General features: G+C 43.7%; 1 protein-coding gene across 1 annotated transcript in view; it reads left to right on the forward strand.

Moving 5' to 3' along the window:
• Window positions 1-23,449, forward strand: part of APCDD1 (APC down-regulated 1) — a 150,856-nt gene that overhangs the window by 117,957 nt on the left and 9,450 nt on the right. The window contains exon 4 of the mRNA XM_077270191.1: window positions 18,017-18,338. Within this exon, the coding sequence (XP_077126306.1) occupies window positions 18,017-18,338 (322 nt within the window). The remainder of the gene's footprint in view (window positions 1-18,016; window positions 18,339-23,449) is intronic.

Genomic DNA, 23,449 nt, shown 5'->3' on the forward strand with positions numbered 1-23,449 from the left:
AACTACTATCCCCCCAGCCATGCAGCAAAAGCTACCTCTGACAATGTGTGTCAGTCAGGACCCAGATTATATAGGGGATAGGAGTTGCTAACTGAGCTCAGCTGAGAGCTCCGACTCCCAGAGCTCCCAACAGAGCTCCCAACAGAGCCGGACTGGGACTAAAATTCAGCTCTGGCATTTGAAGTTACACTGGCCCACTTGTCACATGGTGACTGTATAATATCTGTCATGAATCCCCAATGGCTAGGGATAGCACAGGATAAGCAAAGCTAATAAAAATATCGGACGAGCTCTAGGGTGATGGAACCTGGGCTGACCGCTGCCCTACGCCTGACAAACGCAACTAGAGATAGCCAGGGAGCGTGCCTACGTTGGTTCTAGACGCCACACACCAGCCTAAGAGCTAACTAGTACTGCAGAGAAAACAAAGACCTCACTTGCCTCCAGAGGAATTAACCCCAAAGATATAGTTGCCCCCCACATGTAATGACGGTGAAATGAGAGGAAGGCACACACATAGAGATGATGTATATAGCTTTAGCAAATAGAGGCCCGCTGAAAACTAGAAAGCAGAATGACAGAAAAGGGGACTGAGCGGTCAGCAAAAAACCCTAATAAAAAAAAACATCCTGAGATTACAAGAACCCATGTGCCAACTCATGGCACATGGGGAGAACCTCAGTCCACTAGAGCAACCAGCTAACAAAGAGACATTCTAAGCAAGCTGGACAAAAAAAAACAAACAACTGAAAATCATCACTTAGCTTATCCTGAAAGATCTGGGAGCAGGTAGGCAGGAACCAAACAGAGCACATCTGAACACATTGATAGCCGGCAAGAGAAATGACAGAAAGGCCAGGTAAAATAGGAAACACCCAGCCTCTGATGGACAGATGGAAACCAAAGGCCGCAACCCACCAAAGTCACCCAGTACCAGCAGTAACCACCAGAGGGAGCCCGCAAACAGAATCCACAACAGTACCCTCCCCTTGAGGAGGGGTCACCGAACCCTCACGAGAACCCCCAGGGCGATCAGGGTGAGCTCTATGGAAGGCGCGGACCAAATCAGTCGCATGAACATCGGAGGCGACCACCCAGGAATTGTCCTCCTGACCATAACCCTTCCACTTAACCAAATACTGGAGTTTGCGTCTGGAAACACGAGAATCCAAGATCTTTTCAACAACATACTCCAATTCTCCCTCCACCAGCACCGGAGCAGGAGGCTCGACCGAAGGAACAACAGGCACCTCATACCTCCGCAACAACGACCGATGGAACACATTATGAATAGCGAACGATGCTGGGAGATCCAAACGGAAGGATACAGGGTTAAGAATCTCCGAGATCCTATAAGGACCGATGAACCGAGGCTTGAACTTAGGAGAAGAGACCTTCATAGGGACAAAACGAGAAGACAACCACACCAAGTCCCCAACAAGAAGTCGGGGACCCACGCGGCGACGGCGATTAGCAAACTGCTGAGTCTTCTCCTGAGATAACTTCAAATTGTCCACCACCTGATTCCAAATGTGATGTAGCCTGTCCACCACCACGTCCACTCCAGGACAATCCGAAGACTCCACCTGACCAGAGGAAAAACGAGGATGAAACCCCGAATTACAAAAAAAAAGGAGAGACCAACGTGGCCGAACTAGCCCGGTAATTAAGAGCAAATTCGGCCAGTGGCAAAAAAGCAACCCAGTCATCCCGATCAGCAGAAACAAAACACCTCAAATAAGTTTCCAAGGTCTGATTAGTTCGCTCCGTCTGGCCATTCGTCTGAGGATGGAATGCAGACGAGAAAGACAAATCAATGCCCATCTTGGCACAAAACGTCCGCCAAAATCTAGACACAAACTGGGATCCCCTGTCAGAAACGATATTCTCCGGAATCCCATGCAAATGAACCACGTTCTGAAAAAACAAAGGAATCAACTCAGAGGAGGAGGGCAACTTAGGCAAGGGCACCAAATGAACCATCTTAGAAAAGCGGTCACACACAACCCAGATAACGGACATTTTCTGTGAAACCGGGAGATCAGAAATAAAATCCATGGAAATGTGCGTCCAAGGCCTCTTCGGGATGGGCAAGGATAACAACAACCCACTAGCCCGTGAAGAGCAAGGCTTAGCTCGAGCACACACTTCACAAGACTGCACAAAAGTACGCACATCCCTAGACAAGGAAGGCCACCAAAAAGACCTGGCCACCAAGTCTCTTGTACCAAATATTCCAGGATGACCAGCCAACACAGAAGAATGGACCTCGGAGATGACTCTACTGGTCCAATCATCCGGAACAAACAGTCTTTCTGGTGGACATCGATCCGGTTTATCCACCTGAAACTCCTGCAATGCGCGTCGCAAGTCTGGGGATACGGCGGACAATATTACCCCATCCCTAAGGATACCAGCAGGCCCAGTGTCTCCAGGAGAGTCAGGCACAAAACTCCTGGAAAGAGCATCTGCCTTCACATTGTTTGAACCTGGCAGGTATGAAACCACGAAATTGAAACGAGAAAAAAATAACGACCAACGAGCCTGTCTAGGATTCAAACGCCTGGCAGACTCAAGGTAAATGAGATTCTTGTGATCAGTCAAGACCACCACGCGATGTTTAGCACCCTCAAGCCAATGACGCCACTCCTCAAATGCCCACTTCATGGCCAAAAGCTCCCGATTACCCACATCATAATTGCGCTCGGCGGGCGAGAATTTTCTAGAGAAGAAAGCACATGGCTTCATCACCGAGCCATTAGAACTTCTCTGTGACAAAACCGCCCCCGCTCCAATCTCGGAAGCATCAACCTCCACCTGGAAAGGAAGTGAAACATCTGGTTGACACAACACAGGAGCAGAAGAAAACCGGCGCTTAAGTTCCCGAAAGGCCTCCACGGCCGAGGGAGACCAATCAGCAACATCAGCACCCTTTTTAGTCAAATCAGTCAAAGGTTTAACAATACTGGAAAAATTAGCAATGAACCGACGATAAAAATTAGCAAACCCCAAGAACTTCTGAAGGCTCTTAACAGATGTAGGTTGTGTCCAGTCACAAATAGCCTGAACCTTAACGGGATCCATCTCAATAGTAGAAGGAGAAAAAATGTACCCCAAAAAAGAAATCTTCTGGACTCCGAAGAGACACTTTGAGCCCTTCACAAACAGAGAATTGGCCCGCAAAACCTGAAACACCTTCCTGACCTGTAGAACATGAGACTCCCAGTCATCAGAAAACACCAAAATATCATCCAAATACACAATCATAAACTTATCCAGATATTCACGGAAAATATTGTGCATAAAGGACTGAAAGACTGACGGAGCATTGGAGAGTCCAAAAGGCATTACCAAATACTCAAAATGGCCCTCAGGCGTATTAAATGCGGTTTTCCACTCATCACCCTGTTTTATCCGCACCAGATTATACGCACCACGAAGATCTATTTTAGTGAACCACCTAGTCCCCTTAATGCGAGCAAACAAATCAGTAAATAATGGCAATGGATACTGGTATTTGACTGTAATCTTATTCAGAAGGCGATAATCTATACAAGGCCTCAGGGAACCATCTTTTTTTGCCACGAAAAAAAAACCTGCTCCCAGAGGGGACGAAGATGGATGAATATGTCCCTTTTCCAAGGACTCCTTAATATAATTCCGCATAACAGTATGCTCTGGCAGTGACAGATTAAATAAACGACCCTTAGGGAACTTACTGCCAGGAATCAATTCTATAGCACAGTCACACTCTCTATGGGGAGGGAGCGAATTGAGCTTAGGCTCCTCAAAAACATCCCTATAATCCGACAAAAACGCAGGGATCTCCGAAGGAGTAGATGAAGCGATAGAAATCGGAGGTGCATAATCATGAACCCTCTGACATCCCCAGCTTAGCACAGACATTGTTTTCCAGTCCAGGACAGGATTATGAGTTTGTAACCATGGCAGACCAAGCACTAGTACATCATGTAAATTATACAGTACAAGGAAGCGAATCACCTCCTGATGAACGGGAGTCATGCGCATGGTCACTTGTGTCCAATACTGCGGTTTATTCATAGCCAATGGTGTAGAATCAATTCCTTTCAGAGGAATAGGAACTTCCAGAGGCTCTAGACTAAAACCACAGCGTTTAGCAAATGACCAATCCATAAGACTCAGGGCAGAGCCTGAATCCACATAGGCATCGACGGAAATGGAAGACAGTGAAAAAATCAGAGTCACAGACAAAATGAACTTAGACTGCAGAGTATCAATGGCAAAAGATTTATCAACCCTTTTTGTGCGTTTAGAGCATGCTGATATAACATGAGCTGAATCACCACAATAAAAACACAAACCATTTTTCCGCCTATAATTTTGCCGTTCACTTCTGGACTGAATTCTATCACATTGCATAGTCTCAGGTGCCTGTTCAGAAGACACCGCCAACTGGTGCACGGGTTTGCGCTCCCGTAAACGCCGATCAATCTGAATGGCCATAGCCATAGACTCATTCAGACCTGTAGGCGCAGGGAACCCCACCATAATATCCTTAATGGCCTCAGAAAGACCATTTCTGAAGTTTGCAGCCAGGGCGCACTCATTCCACTGAGTAAGCACCGACCATTTCCGAAATTTCTGACAATATATTTCCGCTTCATCATGCCCCTGAGAGAGGGCTAATAAAGCCTTTTCAGCCTGAATCTCTAGGTTAGGTTCCTCATAGAGCAATCCCAATGCCAGAAAAAACGCATCCACACTGAGCAATGCAGGATCCCCTGGTGCCAATGCAAATGCCCAATTCTGAGGGTCGCCCCGTAGGAACGATATAACAATCTTGACCTGTTGAGCAGGGTCTCCAGAGGAGCGAGATTTCAAAGAGAGAAACAATTTACAATTGTTCCTGAAATTCAGGAAGGTAGATCTATCTCCAGAAAAAAACTCTGGAATAGGAATTCTAGGTTCAGACATGGGAGTGTGAACAACGAAATCCTGTATGTTTTGAACCTTTGCCGCGAGATTACTCAGGCTGGAAGCCAAACTCTGGACATCCATGATAAACAGCTAAGATCAGAGCCATTCAAAGGTTAAGAGGAGGTAAGAAGCAGCTAGACAGCAATTAAGGGCTAGGCAGCAAAACTCTGAAGGAAAAAAAAAAAATTTCCCTTGAACACTTCTTTTTCTCCTGCTTCAGCCCAAACAATTAACACTTTGTGGGCCGGCTATACTGTCATGAATCCCCAATGGCTAGGGATAGCACAGGATAAGCAAAGCTAATAAAAATATCGGACGAGCTCTAGGGTGATGGAACCTGGGCTGACCGCTGCCCTACGCCTGACAAACGCAACTAGAGATAGCCAGGGAGCGTGCCTACGTTGGTTCTAGACGCCACGCACCAGCCTAAGAGCTAACTAGTACTGCAGAGAAAACAAAGACCTCACTTGCCTCCAGAGGAATTAACCCCAAAGATATAGTTGCCCCCCACATGTAATGATGGTGAAATGAGAGGAAGGCACACACATAGAGATGATGTATATAGCTTTAGCAAATAGAGGCCCGCTGAAAACTAGAAAGCAGAATGACACAAAAGGGGACTGAGCGGTCAGCAAAAAACCCTAATCAAAAAAACCATCCTGAGATTACAAGAACCCATGTGCCAACTCATGGCACATGGGGAGAACCTCAGTCCACTAGAGCAACCAGCTAACAAAGAGACATTCTAAGCAAGCTGGACAAAAAAAAACAAACAACTGAAAATCAGCACTTAGCTTATCCTGAAAGATCTGGGAGCAGGTAGGCAGGAACCAAACAGAGCACATCTGAACACATTGATAGCCGGCAAGGGAAATGTCAGAAAGGCCAGGTAAAATAGGAAACACCCAGCCTCTGATGGACAGATGGAAACCAAAGGCCGCAACCCACCAAAGTCACCCAGTACCAGCAGTAACCACCAGAGGGAGCCCGCAAACAGAATCCACAACAAATATCTTTGTACACTTGTAGGTTACAAGAAGTGAAGGGAGTGTAACACGACTATATAACATATAATCACAGCTGTATCCAGCATTACAGCTCAGTCCTATTTATTGCTTTCAGTTGCAGTATCAAGAAAAGCCGCTATTTTACCTACATAACTGGATCTCGTAGATAATGAAGGGATTGAGACGACCAAAGGCTATGGAACCTCATTCTGATGCTCCATAAACAATGCCTACAGCCACTTTTGGTTCCGCTGCGCAGCACTAGACCCGACGACTCAGAAGAGCGGTAACATCAGCAACGTCACCGCTCTTCAGATATTCCGCTGTGAAGAGCGGTATTGTTACTACCGTCACCGCTCTTCAGAGTCGCTGGATCTCACCAGGTCTGGGCTAGTAGTAAGGGTGTCTGATAGACACCTCTCCATTACTTACACCAGGGATTGCTAGCAGCTGACATTACACAGCTGACATCAACCCTAAAAATCATTACACATACCAGAATTAAATGCTCTGGCGGCTGGGAAAAGCAGTAGAGTTAGCGCTATTCCCAGGTGCTAACTACAACTGTCATCATCCTTGCCTGGTCTCCCTGCGAAGCATTTCTGCTGTATTTACATGCGCTGATCTCAGGCCACTAAACGAGTGTTATCGACGATACTGAAGTCGTTCGCTTGTTTCCCGGCCTCTTTGCACCAACCTCAGAAAGAATGAAGGGAACAGAACAATCACAATTAGATCAATCTGTCCCCATACAGCATCATGTTATCAGCAGCACATCTACAGTTTACACCGGTGATGTGCTGCTGAGAACAAGGATTTCTGTTCCCACATAAACAATCCAATCACTCGATGAATAGGCAGCATTTTGCTTGTTTAGTATAATACACCCCATAGTCCTCCATATATTATAATGTGCACCTCAGTCCTCCATATAGTATAATACACTCCTCAGTCCTCCATATAGTATAATACACTCCTCAGTCCTCCATATAGTATAATACACTCCTCAGTCCTCCATATAGTATAATACACTCCCCATAGTCCTCCATATAGTATAATACATTCCTTTTAGTCCTCCATATATTAAAATACACTGCAATTCCTCTGTATAGTATAATACACTCCTCAGTCCTCCATATAGTATAATGTACTTCCACAGTCCTCCATATAGTATAATACACTCTTCAGTCCTCCAAATAGTATAATACATTCCTCAGTCCTCCAAATAGTATAATACATTCCTCATAGTGCTCCATATAGTATAATGCTCAGTCATTGTCATCCATGTAGTACAATTCACATCCCATAGAATAATGCACCCCATAGTTCTTCATATAGTATAATGTATTCCCTATACTCTTTGATACAGTATAATGCAGCCCACATATAGTATAATGATGCCACCCCAGAGTATAATGCAGCCACCCCACAGAATATATTGTAGCCCCCTGAGCATAATGTAACCCCCAGATAATATAATGCAGCCCCCTCATTTAGTATAATGCAGCCCCTGCATATAAAATATATGGTAGCCCCCTCATAGAGCATAATGCAGCCCCCATAGAATATAATGTAGCCTCTCCATAGAATATAATACAGCCCCCCATAGAATGTAATGCAGCCAGCCCCCATAGAATGTAATGCAGCCAGCCCCCATAGAATGTAATGCAGCACAGCCCCCATATAATGTAATACAGCACAGCCCCCATAGAATATAATGCAGCACAGCCCCCATAGAATGTAATGCAGCCAGCCCCCCATAGAATGTAATGCAGCCAGCCCCCATAGAATGTAATGCAGCCAGCCCCCATAGAATGTAATGCAGCCAGCCCCCATAGAATGTAATGCAGCCAGCCCCCCATAGAATGTAATGCAGCACAGCCCCCATAGAATGTAATACAGCACAGCCCCCATAGAATGTAATGCAGCACAGCCCCCATAGAATGTAATGCAGCCAGCCCCCATAGAATGTAATGCAGCCAGCCCCAATAGAATGTAATAAATCCCCCCATAGAATGTAATACAGCACAATCCAGTTATCACTCATTGATATATTTAAAAAAAACAAAACACTCTCCTCACCTCTCCTCGTGCCCCGCACTGCTCCCAGCTCCGGTCTCAGCAGCTGCAGTCTGCGCGCCCGACACACAGCAGGTGCGCGATGATGTGACGTCATCGCGCGCCCGCAGTGTCAGAGGCAGAGCGGGGAATGATGGGAGAGGGAGCGTCAGCGGACGCTCTCTCCTCCATCATTGCATTCAACTTGAATGCAGCGACGCTGGCGGGGGGGTGAGTCGGCGGCCAGGTGAGTCGGTGCTGGCGAGCAGCCCACGACTGCCACCGGCCCTTCTGGCATTTGCTAGAACTGCCCGATGGCCAGTCTGGCCCTGACTCCCAACATGGCCGAGTAACCCCTGTACAGCCAAAAGATATTTACACTGTTTAAAAAGAAAGGGAAGTGCTTCTTTCCAGTGCAGGAGTAGGAGCAACCAGACGCTGTGGTTTTCTGGCTCCTCTGTCGCGATAACCCCGTGACAGATATGTGGAGATAGACATTACAAGTAGGGATTTATATGGTTGATTATGAGCTTGATATAGTATATGTCGACTTAATATAGTAAACAGTCAATACAGTAGATTACATGTTTATCTGTTTGTGAATTAGAATGTCCTGTATTGTTGAAGATCCATAGGAAATCAATAGTTTGACTTATCAGAATTTATACTCTCACATGATCACCGGTTGATAGAAAGGATTCACCTCAATTCTATGTCGACATTCATTTAACTAAGAAAATATTTGCTTTCCGCTGGGACTGGTATAACTGGCTCTCTTTTCATTTGTCTTCCGCTAACTGTTTTGTCTCTTAAGGATACAGGATATCCTCACTGATACTATTCTCATTACAGAACATCAAAAACTCTAATACTGGCACTTCTTAAATTGTATATATTATCCACTGCTGCCAAAAATATGCCATGTTCCACTGATCATACAAAGACCTTTCTAAACTGCAGAAAGCAACCAAGCCAACAGATACAGAGCGGACTCGTTCAACGGGTTTACTGTGCAACAATTCATGGACAGAGCAGTCATATTTAGTCAAGCAGAGTCCAGAGCACTCAGCAGAGCATATCCATATTCTTACTGCTACTTTAGGAGAATGAATACAGCACTCCGTTTCCATTCTTTTAGCTAAGGGTTGGATATTACTTAAAGGGAATCTATAATGTCAAAAAAATGCTATTAACCTGCAGATACGGGGTTAATTTGCCGGTCAATAGTGTTCCGTAGCCATGCGGCCATCACACTGACAGCACAGCTTCCAGGGAGAAATTAACTTTATTCCTCCCTGCAGACTCAGTCTTTCAGTCATAGAGGCACAGCCAACGCTGCTTCAGTCAACTTGGTACAAAATGAGTGCCATCTGTAACTGTGCACCCTGCACTGATTGACAGCCAACTCAGCAGAGTTTCAGTGTTGATCCGACTGTCACTTAGTGCTTGGGGCGTGGTTACACTTCAGGAATACACTTCATTTGCTCCTGGCAGCCAAGCTTTCAGTGCAGCCTCCGCACAGCTTCAGAATACTATTAACTTACAGATTAACCCCATAGCTGCAGGATAATACCATTTTTTTACATAACAGCTTCCTTTTACAGGTAGTTTTCTTATGAGACGTACACGTTCATAGGCTATCAGAGAATATGAGGGTCATCGAGACCTAGTTCCCCATTCTGATTAACTTTTCTCATCCAGAATAGTCAGGAGTAATACGTAAGAGTGATTTTCCCTCTGTCAAACAATGCCTGTCAGTGTATTACATTTCAAGATGTCAAACTAAAATACACAGAGGGCAAAAATTTAAATTTGAACAAAGTCGCCAACCTTCATTTTTATAACATTAATCGCGACAGAAAAAAGGTGGAAAGGGATAAATTGGTTGAGGGAATCTGCAGGTGTCATGATCCAGACCAGGTTTTGAGTCCTGTTTTCCCTTTTTCCTGGTCTGGTCATGTCAAGAGTTAACCTTTCTCAGCCTCTGTTTAAGTTCAGGTTGGCTATTTATCGTCGCTGCTTCCTGCAGGCAATGTCAGTTATAGTTTTTGCCTAGTGCTGCTGTAGCTGACTCTGATTGCTCTGATTTGTCCTGCTGCGTTGCTGTCAGAACCCGTGTCTCTGTTTTCCCCATTCCCGTCTTAACTCCATGTTTCCCTTCAGTGTGCTGACTCCCTGGTTTTGATTGGCTTATATCCTGACCTGCTTCTGTCTTTTGGCTAATCCACTCCTGACCCCAGGCTTGTCTCTGACCGTGAGTTTGCTTATTCCTTTGGTACTGCGCTACAGTCTACGATTTGACCTGGCTAGTTTGACTATTCTGCTGCCACTTGTGGTAGCCTTACTGCTGCACTGCAGGCCAACTCTGTTTAGATACAGTCCTGCTTCCACTCTACTGCCATGTAGTAGAGCCTGCACCTACCTGCATTATAGCAGCGTGACAGTTGGGAGAACTCCTATACAGAGGAGAAATTAGGGTTGTGGGGATCATAGATAACAGTATACAGGGGAATGAAAAGGGTGTGGTGACTCCAAAAAAGTAAATATAGGGAAGTAGAGAACATCAGAAATACCTAAACAGCACTGAAACAATAATATTCGCAGAGTCACGATAATGGGGAGTGAACAGAAAGGATAAGATCTCAATACATAGAAAAACAATGTACAAAAAAAAAAGAAAAAGGGGAATACATGACCAAATAGATGTGTATAATAAATCATGGCATGAGCGCACCAGCTCCATAGCAGACCTGTTTCCAGCTTGTGGAGGACATAGAGGGTATTAGATGCTATGCGCTGAGATGTGAGAGAGCACAAAGGGAGTGCGCACTGATGTAGGGAGAAGAGGAGGGAACTTCTGGCTCAGGTGAATGCTGGTCAGATAGCGTCATAGCTGGGGAGTGCGCTACAGCCTTATGGTAACTAGGGTGTTAGACTGGAAACGCGGGATTTGTAGTATTAGCGGTGCCTACGCTATCTACTGGCGTACCAGCTCTAGTATGCATTTGGTATTTTCTCATGGGCCATATGTATTTACAATAAGAGCCATATTTGGCCCACAAGCCTGAATTTGACCTCTTTATGTTTTACATGGACGGTCAATCAATGTAGGGGAAATATCTGGCAACAAGCGTCTTTCACCAGAATTAAAAGTTGATCACAGGATTTATGAACAGTCATTCATAAGAAGCCGATTTTTAGTTCATGTTATATGTAAATGAAAACAAATGAGCTTCGGACAACTTCTTATATCATCAATTAGCACTAGCTATTAGGAGCCTTAGGCCTCTTTCATACATCAGTTTTTTGCCATCAGTCGCAGTCCGTCAAATTTTGAAAAAAACGGATCCGGCGACTGATGCCGTTTTTTTCTCACAGACTTGTATTAGCGACGGATTGCGACGGATGGCCTCATGCTTCATCCACGTTCGCTGGATTCGCCTATGGCGGATTCCATTTTTTTAAACTGAGCATGCTCCGATCCAATTAGCCAGATCCGCTAGTAGGATCCGTCAAAAAAACGGATCCGTCGCATCAGTTTTTCACAATCTGCGATGGATCCGTCGATCCATCAAGCCAACGGATTGTGACTGATGGCAAAAAACTGATGTGTGAAAGGGGCCTTTGGGAAGCTTGATCTGACAATCCGATAGTATTGGGAAAGTTGTCATCTTCATGAGGCTGTCATTTTAGAAAGAGTCGCTCGTCTACATGAAGGAAAGAGTCATGATGCACAAGTATAGCTCTTAGATCTAAGCATTTGGTTCAGAAACAAATTCCAGCATTTATTAGATATATCTTCTTTAAAAAAAAGTTCAGAACACTTTTGCACCCAGTTTGTTCATTTTTTTTGTAAATTCAAAATGAAAAAACTGAGCCAAGATAATATACGGTATATCATATTTTTCAAAGAATACATCTCCTTTATAGGCTCATCTTGTAGATTCAGATCACACACAGACTTTGAAGCTTGCAATCAAAGACACTCATAAGACTGCCTTGGAGATATATAAAAAAAATTAAAAAAAAATCCTTTTAGAAGAGAAATATCCCAGTGAACACCTGCACTGAACTGTAGCTGAACTAAAAGTACTTTTTTGCATAAAAGTCAGAAATATGGAGAATGTGTTGAATATACAGTACTGTGCAGATGTGGAAAAAATGCTGCAAAGATTTATTTTTATCAATTAACAAAGTGGAAAGAGAATGAATAAAATCTAAATCAAATTAATATTTGGCGTGACAAGCTTTTTCCTTCAAAATCACATCAAAGCATACATTCTTCACTTGCACATAGTTTTTGAAGGCACTCAGCAGGAAGGTTGTTCCAAACATCTTAAAGAACTAACCACAGATCTTTTGTGGATATAGGGTTGTGCAAATCATTCTGTCTCTTCATGTAATCACTTACAGACTTAAAGTAACACTCCCATCAAAGTTTGTATCTTCTTAGTACAGTATATAGCAATCATATTATATCAGCTGCTCCTTCTGCTCAGACACATCTGTGTCAGCATCACCCACTTAGCTACCAACGCTGGCTCCTGCAGCAACTCCAGGGAAACTGCCTGATCTGCAGGCAGAGCTGTGCCACCAAGGAACTTGTTTCCAAACCCTCTTTTGGCTATAAATCCTCCTTGCCTGGATATATATATCTCAGCATTTCCATTGTATCACCAGTGCAGTAACTCCATTTAAACACGAACGTGTCCTTTTTTCAAAACCAAATACCAATGATTGTATGTATACACCCTCATATTTATCTACCTCAACGATACTACATGTTCAAATTCTAGAAAAGAACCTACGAAAGGCGACATTGTGATCAAGGCCATTGATTGGCCAAAACGTAAATTTTTTCCTGTCGCCTCACTTTTCACCAATAAATTATCTACTTGAAGCAAACCTTCTCCTGTACGAGTGCAGTGATTATATATTTTATTATCATATTATATATCACTGTGTACTTACAATTGCTCATTTTGCCTTTCTACCCAGCTAATTCTTCTTTTCTCTGCTCTATATAGAAACAGGAAGTCTCTTATCTCAGCCTTAATCATTCCGCCCTTCAACTCCTGACCCAGTTGCTCCCCCCCCTCCTGCAATTGACTTTTTGACTGATACAGGGAAAATTTACCTCCTGTTTCTACATAGAGCATAGAAGGATTCAGCTAATCAGTTTTTAATCACATGATGTCATAGACCTAATGGAAAAGAGAGGCTATGGCTGGGTAGAAGCTCAAAAAGAGCAATTGTAAGTACAAGTGCAATATAATATAATAGCTGCAATATATTAAGAGGAATAAAAACTTTGATGGCAATGTTTTTTTTTAATGATGTTGAGATTAGGGCTCTGAGTGAGCCATATTTTATTTATTTATTTATATCATCAGTTTTAGGATTCATTTCACTCAAGATAGTTCTTAACGCCATTAGCTGTATGTTTGGAGTTATTATCCTGCTGAGGAATAAATATGGAGCGAATCAGACAATGGTGTTATATGATGGATATCTTTCTCATCATTGAAGAAAGAAACTTAGTGCAGCAGATGGAAGACACATTTTGTTTCCCTCCCTTCGAAAATTGAAGATTTCCAGCAGTGCCATCAGCTCAGAACTGACAGCAACTAGTGGTACAGCTACACCCAGCTACAGTGAATTCTGTCAAGAAACCTTTTTTTAGTTAATTCACTTTGCATTTTGATAATTGATAAAAGTGAACTATTAACCCTTCTGTTTTACAAAATATTCTTACTTTGGGCAGTACAGTGGCTTAGTGGTTAGGACCTTTGCTTTGCAGTGCTGGGGTCCTGGGTTTAAATCCCACCAAGGACAACATCTGCAAGGAGTTTGTATGTTCAAACACATATTGTATGTTTGGACATGTATATCACATGTATATGTATGTATGTACATATTGTATGTGCCAACAAAGGGAGTGTTTGTATATGTGTCCTCCCACATTCCTAAGACATACTGATAGGGAATTTAGATTGTGAGCCTCATTGGGGACAGTGATAATAATGTCTGTGAAGTGCTGCAGAAATGATGGCGCTTTTTAAGCAAAGCATGATAATTACTTTGCACTATTTTTTCCACATATGCCTAAAACTTTTGCACAGCACTGTATATTTTTTGCTTAGGTTTTTTTTAAATAATTCAGTAATGTTAATCATAACAGCTTATTATAATTGTTTTTTTTTCATTATTAATAGTAACATTTTTGTGACTAATATATATGAAACATTTTTGCATTCGTCAATTCACAAAGGACTATATGAGTGCTACATGTGACAACTTACATTGATACAGATCTTGCAGACAAACATTTCCTTTATGGAAAAGCTGCACAATATTCTAATCAAGATCAAAGAGGGCTTTGATACAACATCAAACACAGCCTTTTCCTTAATCGTAACCTCCTCAGCACTGAAGTGCCCTAACAAGCACATGCCAAGCTGCAGTATCTGGCCACACAAAGCTTAACCATGTTATTGCTGATTTCTTTCTGATTAATGGTTGTTTCAGTAAATGACATCATCATTGTGAGATACTTTTTAGTAGATTTGTAGAAATATTGTATTTTTTTCATGTGACTAAATGATCACAGTGTCAGATAGCAAAGAAGTCAAGAAAGTGAATGCAAGTGTAAGGTGCACATGGTGGAAGTCATGGCACCCCACATATAAATAATGTCCCAATTCTCCTGTGCTATGCATGTGATGCATAACGCTCACGTTTTGGTCTCAGGCCTCTGCAGTCTCTGGGTTCTTCAACTTCAGGAAACGCCGCACACACATTAGGGGACGTCAAATTTGTTTTATAATAAAGAAGTTTACTTAACTGTCCATTTTCATCATTTTGAAATACGTAGTATTGGGCACAAACATTTCCATTTTTAAGGTTAATTACACAGCTTGTTCTGATGTCCACTGTTCGCTCGCCCTGAGCTATCACTTTCTGGTCTGGCATCTCTGGCCCCTGGGATACTCCATCCGGCTCTGCAGCTTCCATGAGTCCCGTCCCAATTCCCATATGTGATACCCCGTCTGACTTCCTCTCTTAGGAAGATATTGAGGCACGCTTCTCAGTATCTTAGTTGGACCGTAGGACCCAGTTGTTCTCTTGCTGCTGAACAGCCCATGCTCCTCACGCCCTCAGACTTCCAACTTTTGCTCTCTCTCTATCTAATCTCTTACTCTGATCGCACTAACCAGGAAGTGTTCCTCTTGTTAACTGGCCCTGCACCTCTCACACTAAAGCTGTTCCTGAACACATTAACTGTTTCTACCTTAAATCTGTCTTCCTGAACTTATTGTTCCCACCACTGCACTATACCCAGTCCTATCTTTATGGCTAAATTTTAACCTATGTACTAATTTCATCCTTTCCCTATATGTAATATATTTTTCAGAACACATTGAGTCATCCACATATTATCAATACATTAACCATGCACCTTGTTGCCTTTAAGGTTCTATTCATAATAAAACACTCTTTTGTATACACAGGTTATAACCGTTTTTCTAATCAAGGAAGAAGCACATGACCATCCTGGTCACCCTCTTACACAAGCAAATTTTATTCTGGCAAAATACCCAATGGGTTAATAATACATGAGACCAAATCATGAATTTGTGTTTAATGGATCAATCAGTAATATTGAGTTCATAGCCTATTATTTGAGGTCATACTGTATTTTTATTTCTCCAATTTTATACTTGTGGACATTTCTCGGTGATTTGTTCAGAATACTACAGAAATAAAAATGCTTCATCACGTGACATCTGCTTGCCAGAGCATTTCAGTGCTGAAGAGGCTAATAGAAGCAATGATTCTAAGGGAAATTATGATACCACACAGAGCGCCAAAGCTTCCATAATGCAGACCTATATAGAGTGTTTGATGCCGCACATGGTGTCTGGACGTACTTTTGCCAGGCAAAATGCTTAGAATGTAAATGTCATTTTGTCTCTTAAAAGGTACGCACACATGGCTGGAAGATGCAGCAGATTAACACCATAAATTTGTGTGGAGAAAGATGCTGTTTTTTCTATACAGAGTGAATCAAGTGAATTATGCCAACTACTGCCCATGCAGTGGGGGGTTGGGGGAGCCTGTTTGTAAGCCAAAACCAGGAGTGGAACAATCAGAGGAAGAGTATAATAGAAACAAGTCACCACTAGTGATGAGCGAATATACTTGTTATTCGAGATTTCTCGAGCACGCTCGGGTGTCCTCCGAGTATTTTTTTAGTGCTCGGAGATTTAGTTGCTGTTAGCCAGCATAAGCACATGTGGGGATTCCCTAGCAACCAGACAACCCCCACATGTACTTATGCTGGCTAACAGATGTAAATCATTCAGCTGCGGCAAGAAAAACTAAAACTCCGAGCACTAAAAAATACTCCCATGCTCGAGAAATCTCGAGTATATTCGCTCATCACTAGTCACCACTTCTGTATTATCACCCACTCCTGATTTTGGCTTACAAAGACTGATGTGAAATACTGACCAAATACTGATAGTGTGACCGTAGCCTTAGGGTAAACTCTGCTGCAAATCTGCAGCATTTTTTGCAACAAGATCCTTATAATTTAGTTCAGATTTTGCCACTAGGGATTTCATTGCAGAAAAAAACATGGCAAATAAGAAAAACATTGTAAAAATGAAAAGGTTTAAGTACTTTTCTTCTTCAGAAAACCTTCATAATCCCTTAGATGAATCTCTAGATTAGGGCTGTCCCACACATCCAGATAATTCCGGTACCGGAAAAAATCGGTACTGGAGTTATCCGTGTCCGTGTGCCCATGAGCTCACGTAGGCCATACGTGCGGCACACGTGTGCCGCCCGTGTGCCGAGTGGGTACCACACGGAGCGTGCAGGAGACAGCGCTAAAGTTTAGCGCTGTCCCCTGCATCATGCTGAAGCCGCGATTCATATCTTCTGTGCAGCAGTGTTTGCTGTAAAGAAGATATGAATAATAGTGTTTAAAAGAAAGATCTATCTGTCCGCCGCCCCCCCCACCCCCTGTGCGCCCCCCCGCTGTTCTGAAAATACTCACCCGCTTCCCTCGTTGGCTGTCGATGCTTCCTGGTCTGACCGCGCCTTCTACTGTATGCGGTCACATGGGGCCGCTCATTTACAGTCATGAATAGGCGGCTCCACCCCTATGGGAGGTGGAGCCACCTATTCATGACTCTAATCGGCGGCCCCACGTGACCGCATACAGTAGAAGGGGCGGCCAGCACAGAACACTGCGAGGGAGGCGGGTGAGTATTTGCAGAACAGCGGGGGGGCGCACAGGGGGTGGGAGGGCGGCGGACACATAGATCTTTCTTTTAAACACTATTATTCATATCTTCTATGCAGCAAACGCTGCTGCAGAGAAGATATGAATGGCGGCTTCAGCACCATGTGGGGGGGACAGCGCTTACTGTAGCGCTGTCTCCTGCACGCCACACGGACTGCACACGGAGAAGGTCCGTGTGTGGTCCGTGTTTTACACGGACCCATTGACTTTAATGGGTCCGTGTAATACGTGCGCTCCCACGAACACTGACATGTCTCCGTGTTTGGCACACGGAGACACGGTCCGCTAAAAATCAATGACATCTGCACAGATGCATTGATTTTTATGGGTCTACGTGTGTCAGTGTCTCCGGTACGTGAGGAAACTGTCACCTCATGTACCGGAGCCACTGACGTGTGAAACCGGCCTTAAGGAGCTTTCCATACTTTAGAATCCAGAAACATATAAGTAACTACAGAATATCTTTAGTACTTATATATTATATAAATATGTATTACACATACATGAAACATAAAGGGAACAAAATATACTATTAGCTAAAATGGGACAGGGAAAATTAGTGACCTTGATCAGATGAGTCGTCTATGCTAAATGTTTACATTTTACAAAATTTGATTGAGAGGTTGATTTAAAAAGGCCTTAAATATTGTGTATCTAAGCTTTTATCTTTATGTTTCAGAATCATGAGCAGTCCTGTATTGCCTGTAGAATTATCTTCCGGTCAGACGAGCATCATCCCCCAATATTACCTCCTAAAGCGGACTTGACTATTGGACTAAATGGTGAATGGGTCAGCCAGCGTTGTGAAGTACGCCCAGAAGTCCTATTTCTCACAAGACATTTTATCTTCCATGACAAAAACCATACATGGGAAGGCTATTACTATCACTACTCTGACCCTATATGCAAACATCCTACATTCACCATCTATGCCAAGGGTCGCTACAGCAGAGGCGTGCATTCAACAAATGTCATGGGAGGAACAGAATTTGTCTTCAAAGGTGAGTTAAACCTTGAGAGAAAAGACTTTATTTGATCATAGTTTATTTTTTAGCGTTGAGCATGCCAGAAAAATACAGACATAGCTATAATTCTTATTGGCCATTAAAACAAAGTAAGGAATTGTAAGGTTGTAAACTCTAAACACCAGTGATAAACGTGAAGTGGAGACTGTTCCTACCCTCACACTATCTGTACTGTTCTCTTGGAGGCCGGTGGCAATGGCAGGAGATGTAGTGTGGTGAAAGTAACAGGCAAGGAAGCATTAGAGGCTGCTACTATAAACAACAAAGTGTTTTTACTGAGGTAGATGAGCTTGTAAAGACATAACAGATAGCAGGCAGATGACATTGACAGTGATTGCTCACAAAAGGTTACACGTGGCAGCATTTTACACTTCTTCTTCAATTCAAGCTCACAATGATACAGATCCATCACAGCAGAATTCTTCTTTATTACATTCTGCAAACTGGCTGAAGCAGCTACCTTTACAGATGCCTTCATGAGGCAAGAAATAGACTTTCTTCTCTACATCTCTAAATCTTACACAATAAGCAGACATCTTGCAGTTCACCACTGTCGCAGGAAGATACTATCCAACCCCCAGTGGTCTTAGGACCCCCTCCCTGAGCCACCAAAGAATGAAAAGTAGAGTCATATATAATCACTTTATCTCAAAGTCAAGGTGCCGCAATTTTTTATTTTGTATGAATAATTATTGATTATATAATCAATTATTTTTAATACAAAATTAAATTTACCACTTTAATAGTTTTTTTTATATTCATTGTAATTTCAGCCACTGTGGACTGACATTTGCATTTGGGGTGTGTAAGTGGAGCGCCCCGTCAGGGCAAGGGGTTACTCGGTACCGGGTCCTGCAGTTCACAGGGGGATGTCACGGTGGCTGACCCAGTCCGTGGCCCTGGGACGTCCGTATAAAAGGGAAAGGTCTTTAAAGGGTTAAGGTTTATGTTCGTGACGCCACCTGTGGTATTCGGTCAGGGTGACCGCCGCAGCTTTAAGGGGTCCGCTGGGGTGATGTTATAGCAGCTAGATGGTATACCTTCCCACAGATGAAGTACACCCCAGGGCTTCCCAGTATGTAAATGGTAGAATGGTGAGAGGTGCACTGAAGAACGAGGACACAGGATTGCAGTCTCTTTACTTTGTTTACTGTTGGTTTCAGCAGCCACAGTCCAGGGCACCAGATCACAGGTCAGGTAGAGTCCGGCTAGTTTGGAGGCAAGTCCAGAGTCCCCTTGTCTAGGTGGAAATCAATAGCCTTCCCTTGCGCTGTAGTGGTGTAGTCCCTTACTGCATAAGCTTCAAATAAGGTCCTCACAGATGTGGTGTTTCTCTATCTGTCACCCGTAGTAGGATAGGACAAAACCCGTATGACTGGTGGCTTGAGGCAGTATATAGGGACTCTAGCATGTCCCAGCCTCTGAGGGGTGCCACCGTGCCTACTGGGTGTGGGTGCGGACAGGTAACGTGCAATTTGCTGTCCTGTCGGTCTCTGAAGTAAGGCGTAGAGGTCCTTACTACCTCGGTGTCCGGCTACCGTCGTTATCTTCACCTCAGAAGGAGGCAGCCTGCTCGGGGCTGGTCCCCTTCTGGTATCCTCTCCTGTGCTTTGCTTCCCTGCACGCTCACTGCAACGTATTCTGCTTTCTGAAATGTCTCCTTCTGGAAGCTGTAGCACTTCAGGCTACACGGCTCCCCTTCTTCCTTTCCCTCTCTCTCTCTCTGACAGGAACTGAAACCTTTCCCTCCAGATCAGGATGTTCTTATAGGGGAGTTCACCTTAAACCGGCTTAGAGCTCTGCCTTCTGGTCTGGAGTGTGAACATGTTGCATGCATTGTGTTACCTGACAAAGTTCTCCTTCATTGCCTCCAAACGTAACATCACTCTCCCCGCGAGGAGAGCAACATTACTGTCACAACCAGGACCCTAGGGCGCCACCCCCCCCCCCTCCCCCAGTACTCCCGGACTGGGAAAAGAAGAAGAACAACAATACATGTTAGCAAAAAGACATACAATTTTTAAAATGCTATAAAACAAGTTAATAACAAGTAATAATGGAACTGAAGCTTCCCTTTATGGGAGGTGAGGACACTTGAACGTAGCATGAACTATTTACATTGTACGCGTACTTTTGTGAATAGAGAAATTTAATAAAACAATATAACTATGAACTAACAATGAAATACAATTACCCACTACGGGTATACTATCTTAGGACTTCAAAGTGCAAAACAATCATTTTATCTGTACTCTTTTTCAAGTGCAAAACTTTCTATCAACCCCCACGGGCTCACTATATCTGTTCTCAATTTTTATTTAAAAGTGCATCATCTACTTCTTTCATATGATACTATTTAACTCCAACTCTGTAATATATTAACCTTCTATCTTGCATCATACAAATCTATCTGCAAAGTGCAACAAGTAAACATTCCCTTTAAGGGTTCAAACAGTATTCAAGTCTTTCAATGAGGTAGTGAAAATAATACTCAAGTCAATTCTTAACTTCAAAACAGTAGAAATAGCAACTTTCATGGAAATGTCAGAAGCAGTCTCTTCCAAAGCTCCTTTTTGTAAAACCAGTAGAAAGCACCCTTGAGAAGGTGCAAACTATTTACAGTTGAAAGTTTTTGAGCCATTCACTGTCCATGACTCCAGTGTCTTTAAATGAAAGGCAACGAGCAACTTGTGCAACACATAGTATCCCTTGTAACGTGGGCCCCTTTAAGTGGAAACCCTGGTCGGGGTCAATAAACTTTTAAACAGCAAAAAGAGTTAACTATGTACAGTCATTTTCAAATTTGCCTTGTTCTGTTATAGCAGTAGCCAAGTCACCAGTCGGTATCGAACACGTCCTGGCCCAGAAAGATTTGTATCCAGATCTTCATCTGATGCCAGATCAACGTCATGGGTTTGCCTCTCATGTATGGTCAAGTCATGGGCTGCGATAAAAGTTTGTGTGGCTTGAGTACGTATGTCAGCTATTGCAGTTGCCACAACAGTTGTCTCAGTGGTGGTGATTATGCACACAGTAGTAGTAGTGTTGGTTTGAGGAGTTGCAGGCTCTGTAACCGGAGGGATAGTGGTGATATCAACTTTGACACTAGGTGGCACTGTGGTGGGTACGCATTTCCTAACGTTCCGAGCGCACCAACCTTTTTCATCACGGTGACGGGTGTAGGTCACATGATCCCCTCGGCATAGACCCCATTCAGGATGTCCCTCCCGGAGATGAGATTCCACATCACTGCGGGTGACATAGACCTTCGTCGGTAGGCCGTATTCCTGAATGAAACCCCAACCCCATTTAGGGTAGAAGGCCACTACTATACCCCATCTTGTTGGGCTTTTGTCATCTCGCTGGGTATCATGGGTCTGCACTTTGCATTGGGCCTCACTCCCGTTTCCTTCTTCCCATTTTAGCACCAGACGTTGGTTATATTCCTCCCAGGTGAGGGCTTCAATATGGGACCCATCTGGTTGGGCCTCCTGTTGTGAATTTGGATTCTGGGCTCCCCCGGTGGCCGCTTTTGGAATTGGACTTGTCATCCTCTTTCCTGTTTCACCTGATTCCATCAGTAGTGGGTGTCGCTATTTAAGCTCATTTCTCTGGTGGTTTCTTGCCGGTCAACAATGTTATCTGATGCCTCTCAGTGCTTGTTCCTGCTTCTAGACAACTACTGATAAGTTGGACTTTTGTCCATGTTTTGTTTTGCCTATTTGTTCCAGTTCGCAGCTGAAGTTTTGTTACTGTGTCTGGAAAGCTCTCGTCGATCAGGGATTGCTACTCTGGCGTTATGAGTTAATGCCAGAGTTTAAGGTAATCTCTGGATGGTGTTTTGTTAGTATTTTTCTGCTGACCATGAAAGTATACTATCTGTCTTCTGCTATCTAGTAAGCGGACCTCAAATTTGCTAAGACTATTTTCCTGCTGCGTTTGTTGTTTCATCTGAACTCACCGTCATTATATGTGGGGGGCTACTGTCTTCTTTGGAATATTTCTCTAGAGGTGAGCCAGGTCTTATATTTCCCTCTGCTAGCTATTTAGGTCTTAGGCCAGAGCTGGGCATCTAGCGATAAATAGGAAATGCTACCTGGCTATTTCTAGTTGCGCGGCAGGCTTAGTTCATGGTCAGTATAGTTCCATCTTCCGAGAGCTTGTCCCTCTATAGGCTTGCTATGATCTCTGCCTGCAGAGATCATGACAGTTTGACCGGCCTCTAAAGTGTTAAAGACCCAGGTTGAGAAAGGAGAGTTATAAGAAGTCTGCTGGAATTTTTTTTTTTTTTCCTCCAGTCTGCCTTGCTGCAGTCTTTTTTCTCTCTCTCCTCCTAATCTCTGTATGCTCTGTGTGCACCTGACAATAATGGATCTCCAGAGTGTAACTGCGGGTTTGAATAATCTCATCACGAAAGTACAAAATTTACAAGATTTTGTGGTACATGCTCCGGTATCTGAGCCGAGAATTCCTTTGCCGGAGTTCTTCACAGGGAATAGAGCTAGCTTCCAGAATTTCCGAAATAATTGTAAGCTTTATTTGTCCCTGAAGTCTCGTTCAGCTGGAGACCCTGCTCAGCAGGTTAGGATTGTGATTTCCTTGCTCAGGGGTGACCCTCAAGATTGGGCCTTCTCATTGCCAGCAGGGGATCCTGCGTTACGCGATGTGGATGCGTTTTTTCTGGCCTTGGGCTTGCTTTATGAGGAACCTCATTTGGAACTTCAGGCAGAAAAAACTTTGATGGCACTATCTCAGGGGCAAGACGAAGCTGAAGTTTTCTGCCAAAAATTCCGTAAATGGTCTGTGCTTACTCAGTGGAATGAGTGCGCCTTGGCGGCAACTTTCAGAGAAGGTCTCTCTGATGCCGTTAAGGATGTTATGGTGGGGTTCCCTTTGCCTGCAGGTCTGAATGAGTCCATGACAATGGCTATTCAGATTGATAGGCGTCTGCGGGAGCGCAAACCGATGCACCATCTGGCGGTGTCTATGGAAAAGACGCCAGAAAGTATGCAGTGTGATAGAATTCTGTCCAGGAGCGAGCGACAGAATTTTAGACGGAAGAATGGATTGTGTTTCTATTGTGGGGA

The sequence above is a fragment of the Ranitomeya variabilis genome, chromosome 6 (genome assembly GCF_051348905.1).
Source record: "Ranitomeya variabilis isolate aRanVar5 chromosome 6, aRanVar5.hap1, whole genome shotgun sequence".
Lineage (NCBI taxonomy): Eukaryota > Metazoa > Chordata > Amphibia > Anura > Dendrobatidae > Ranitomeya > Ranitomeya variabilis.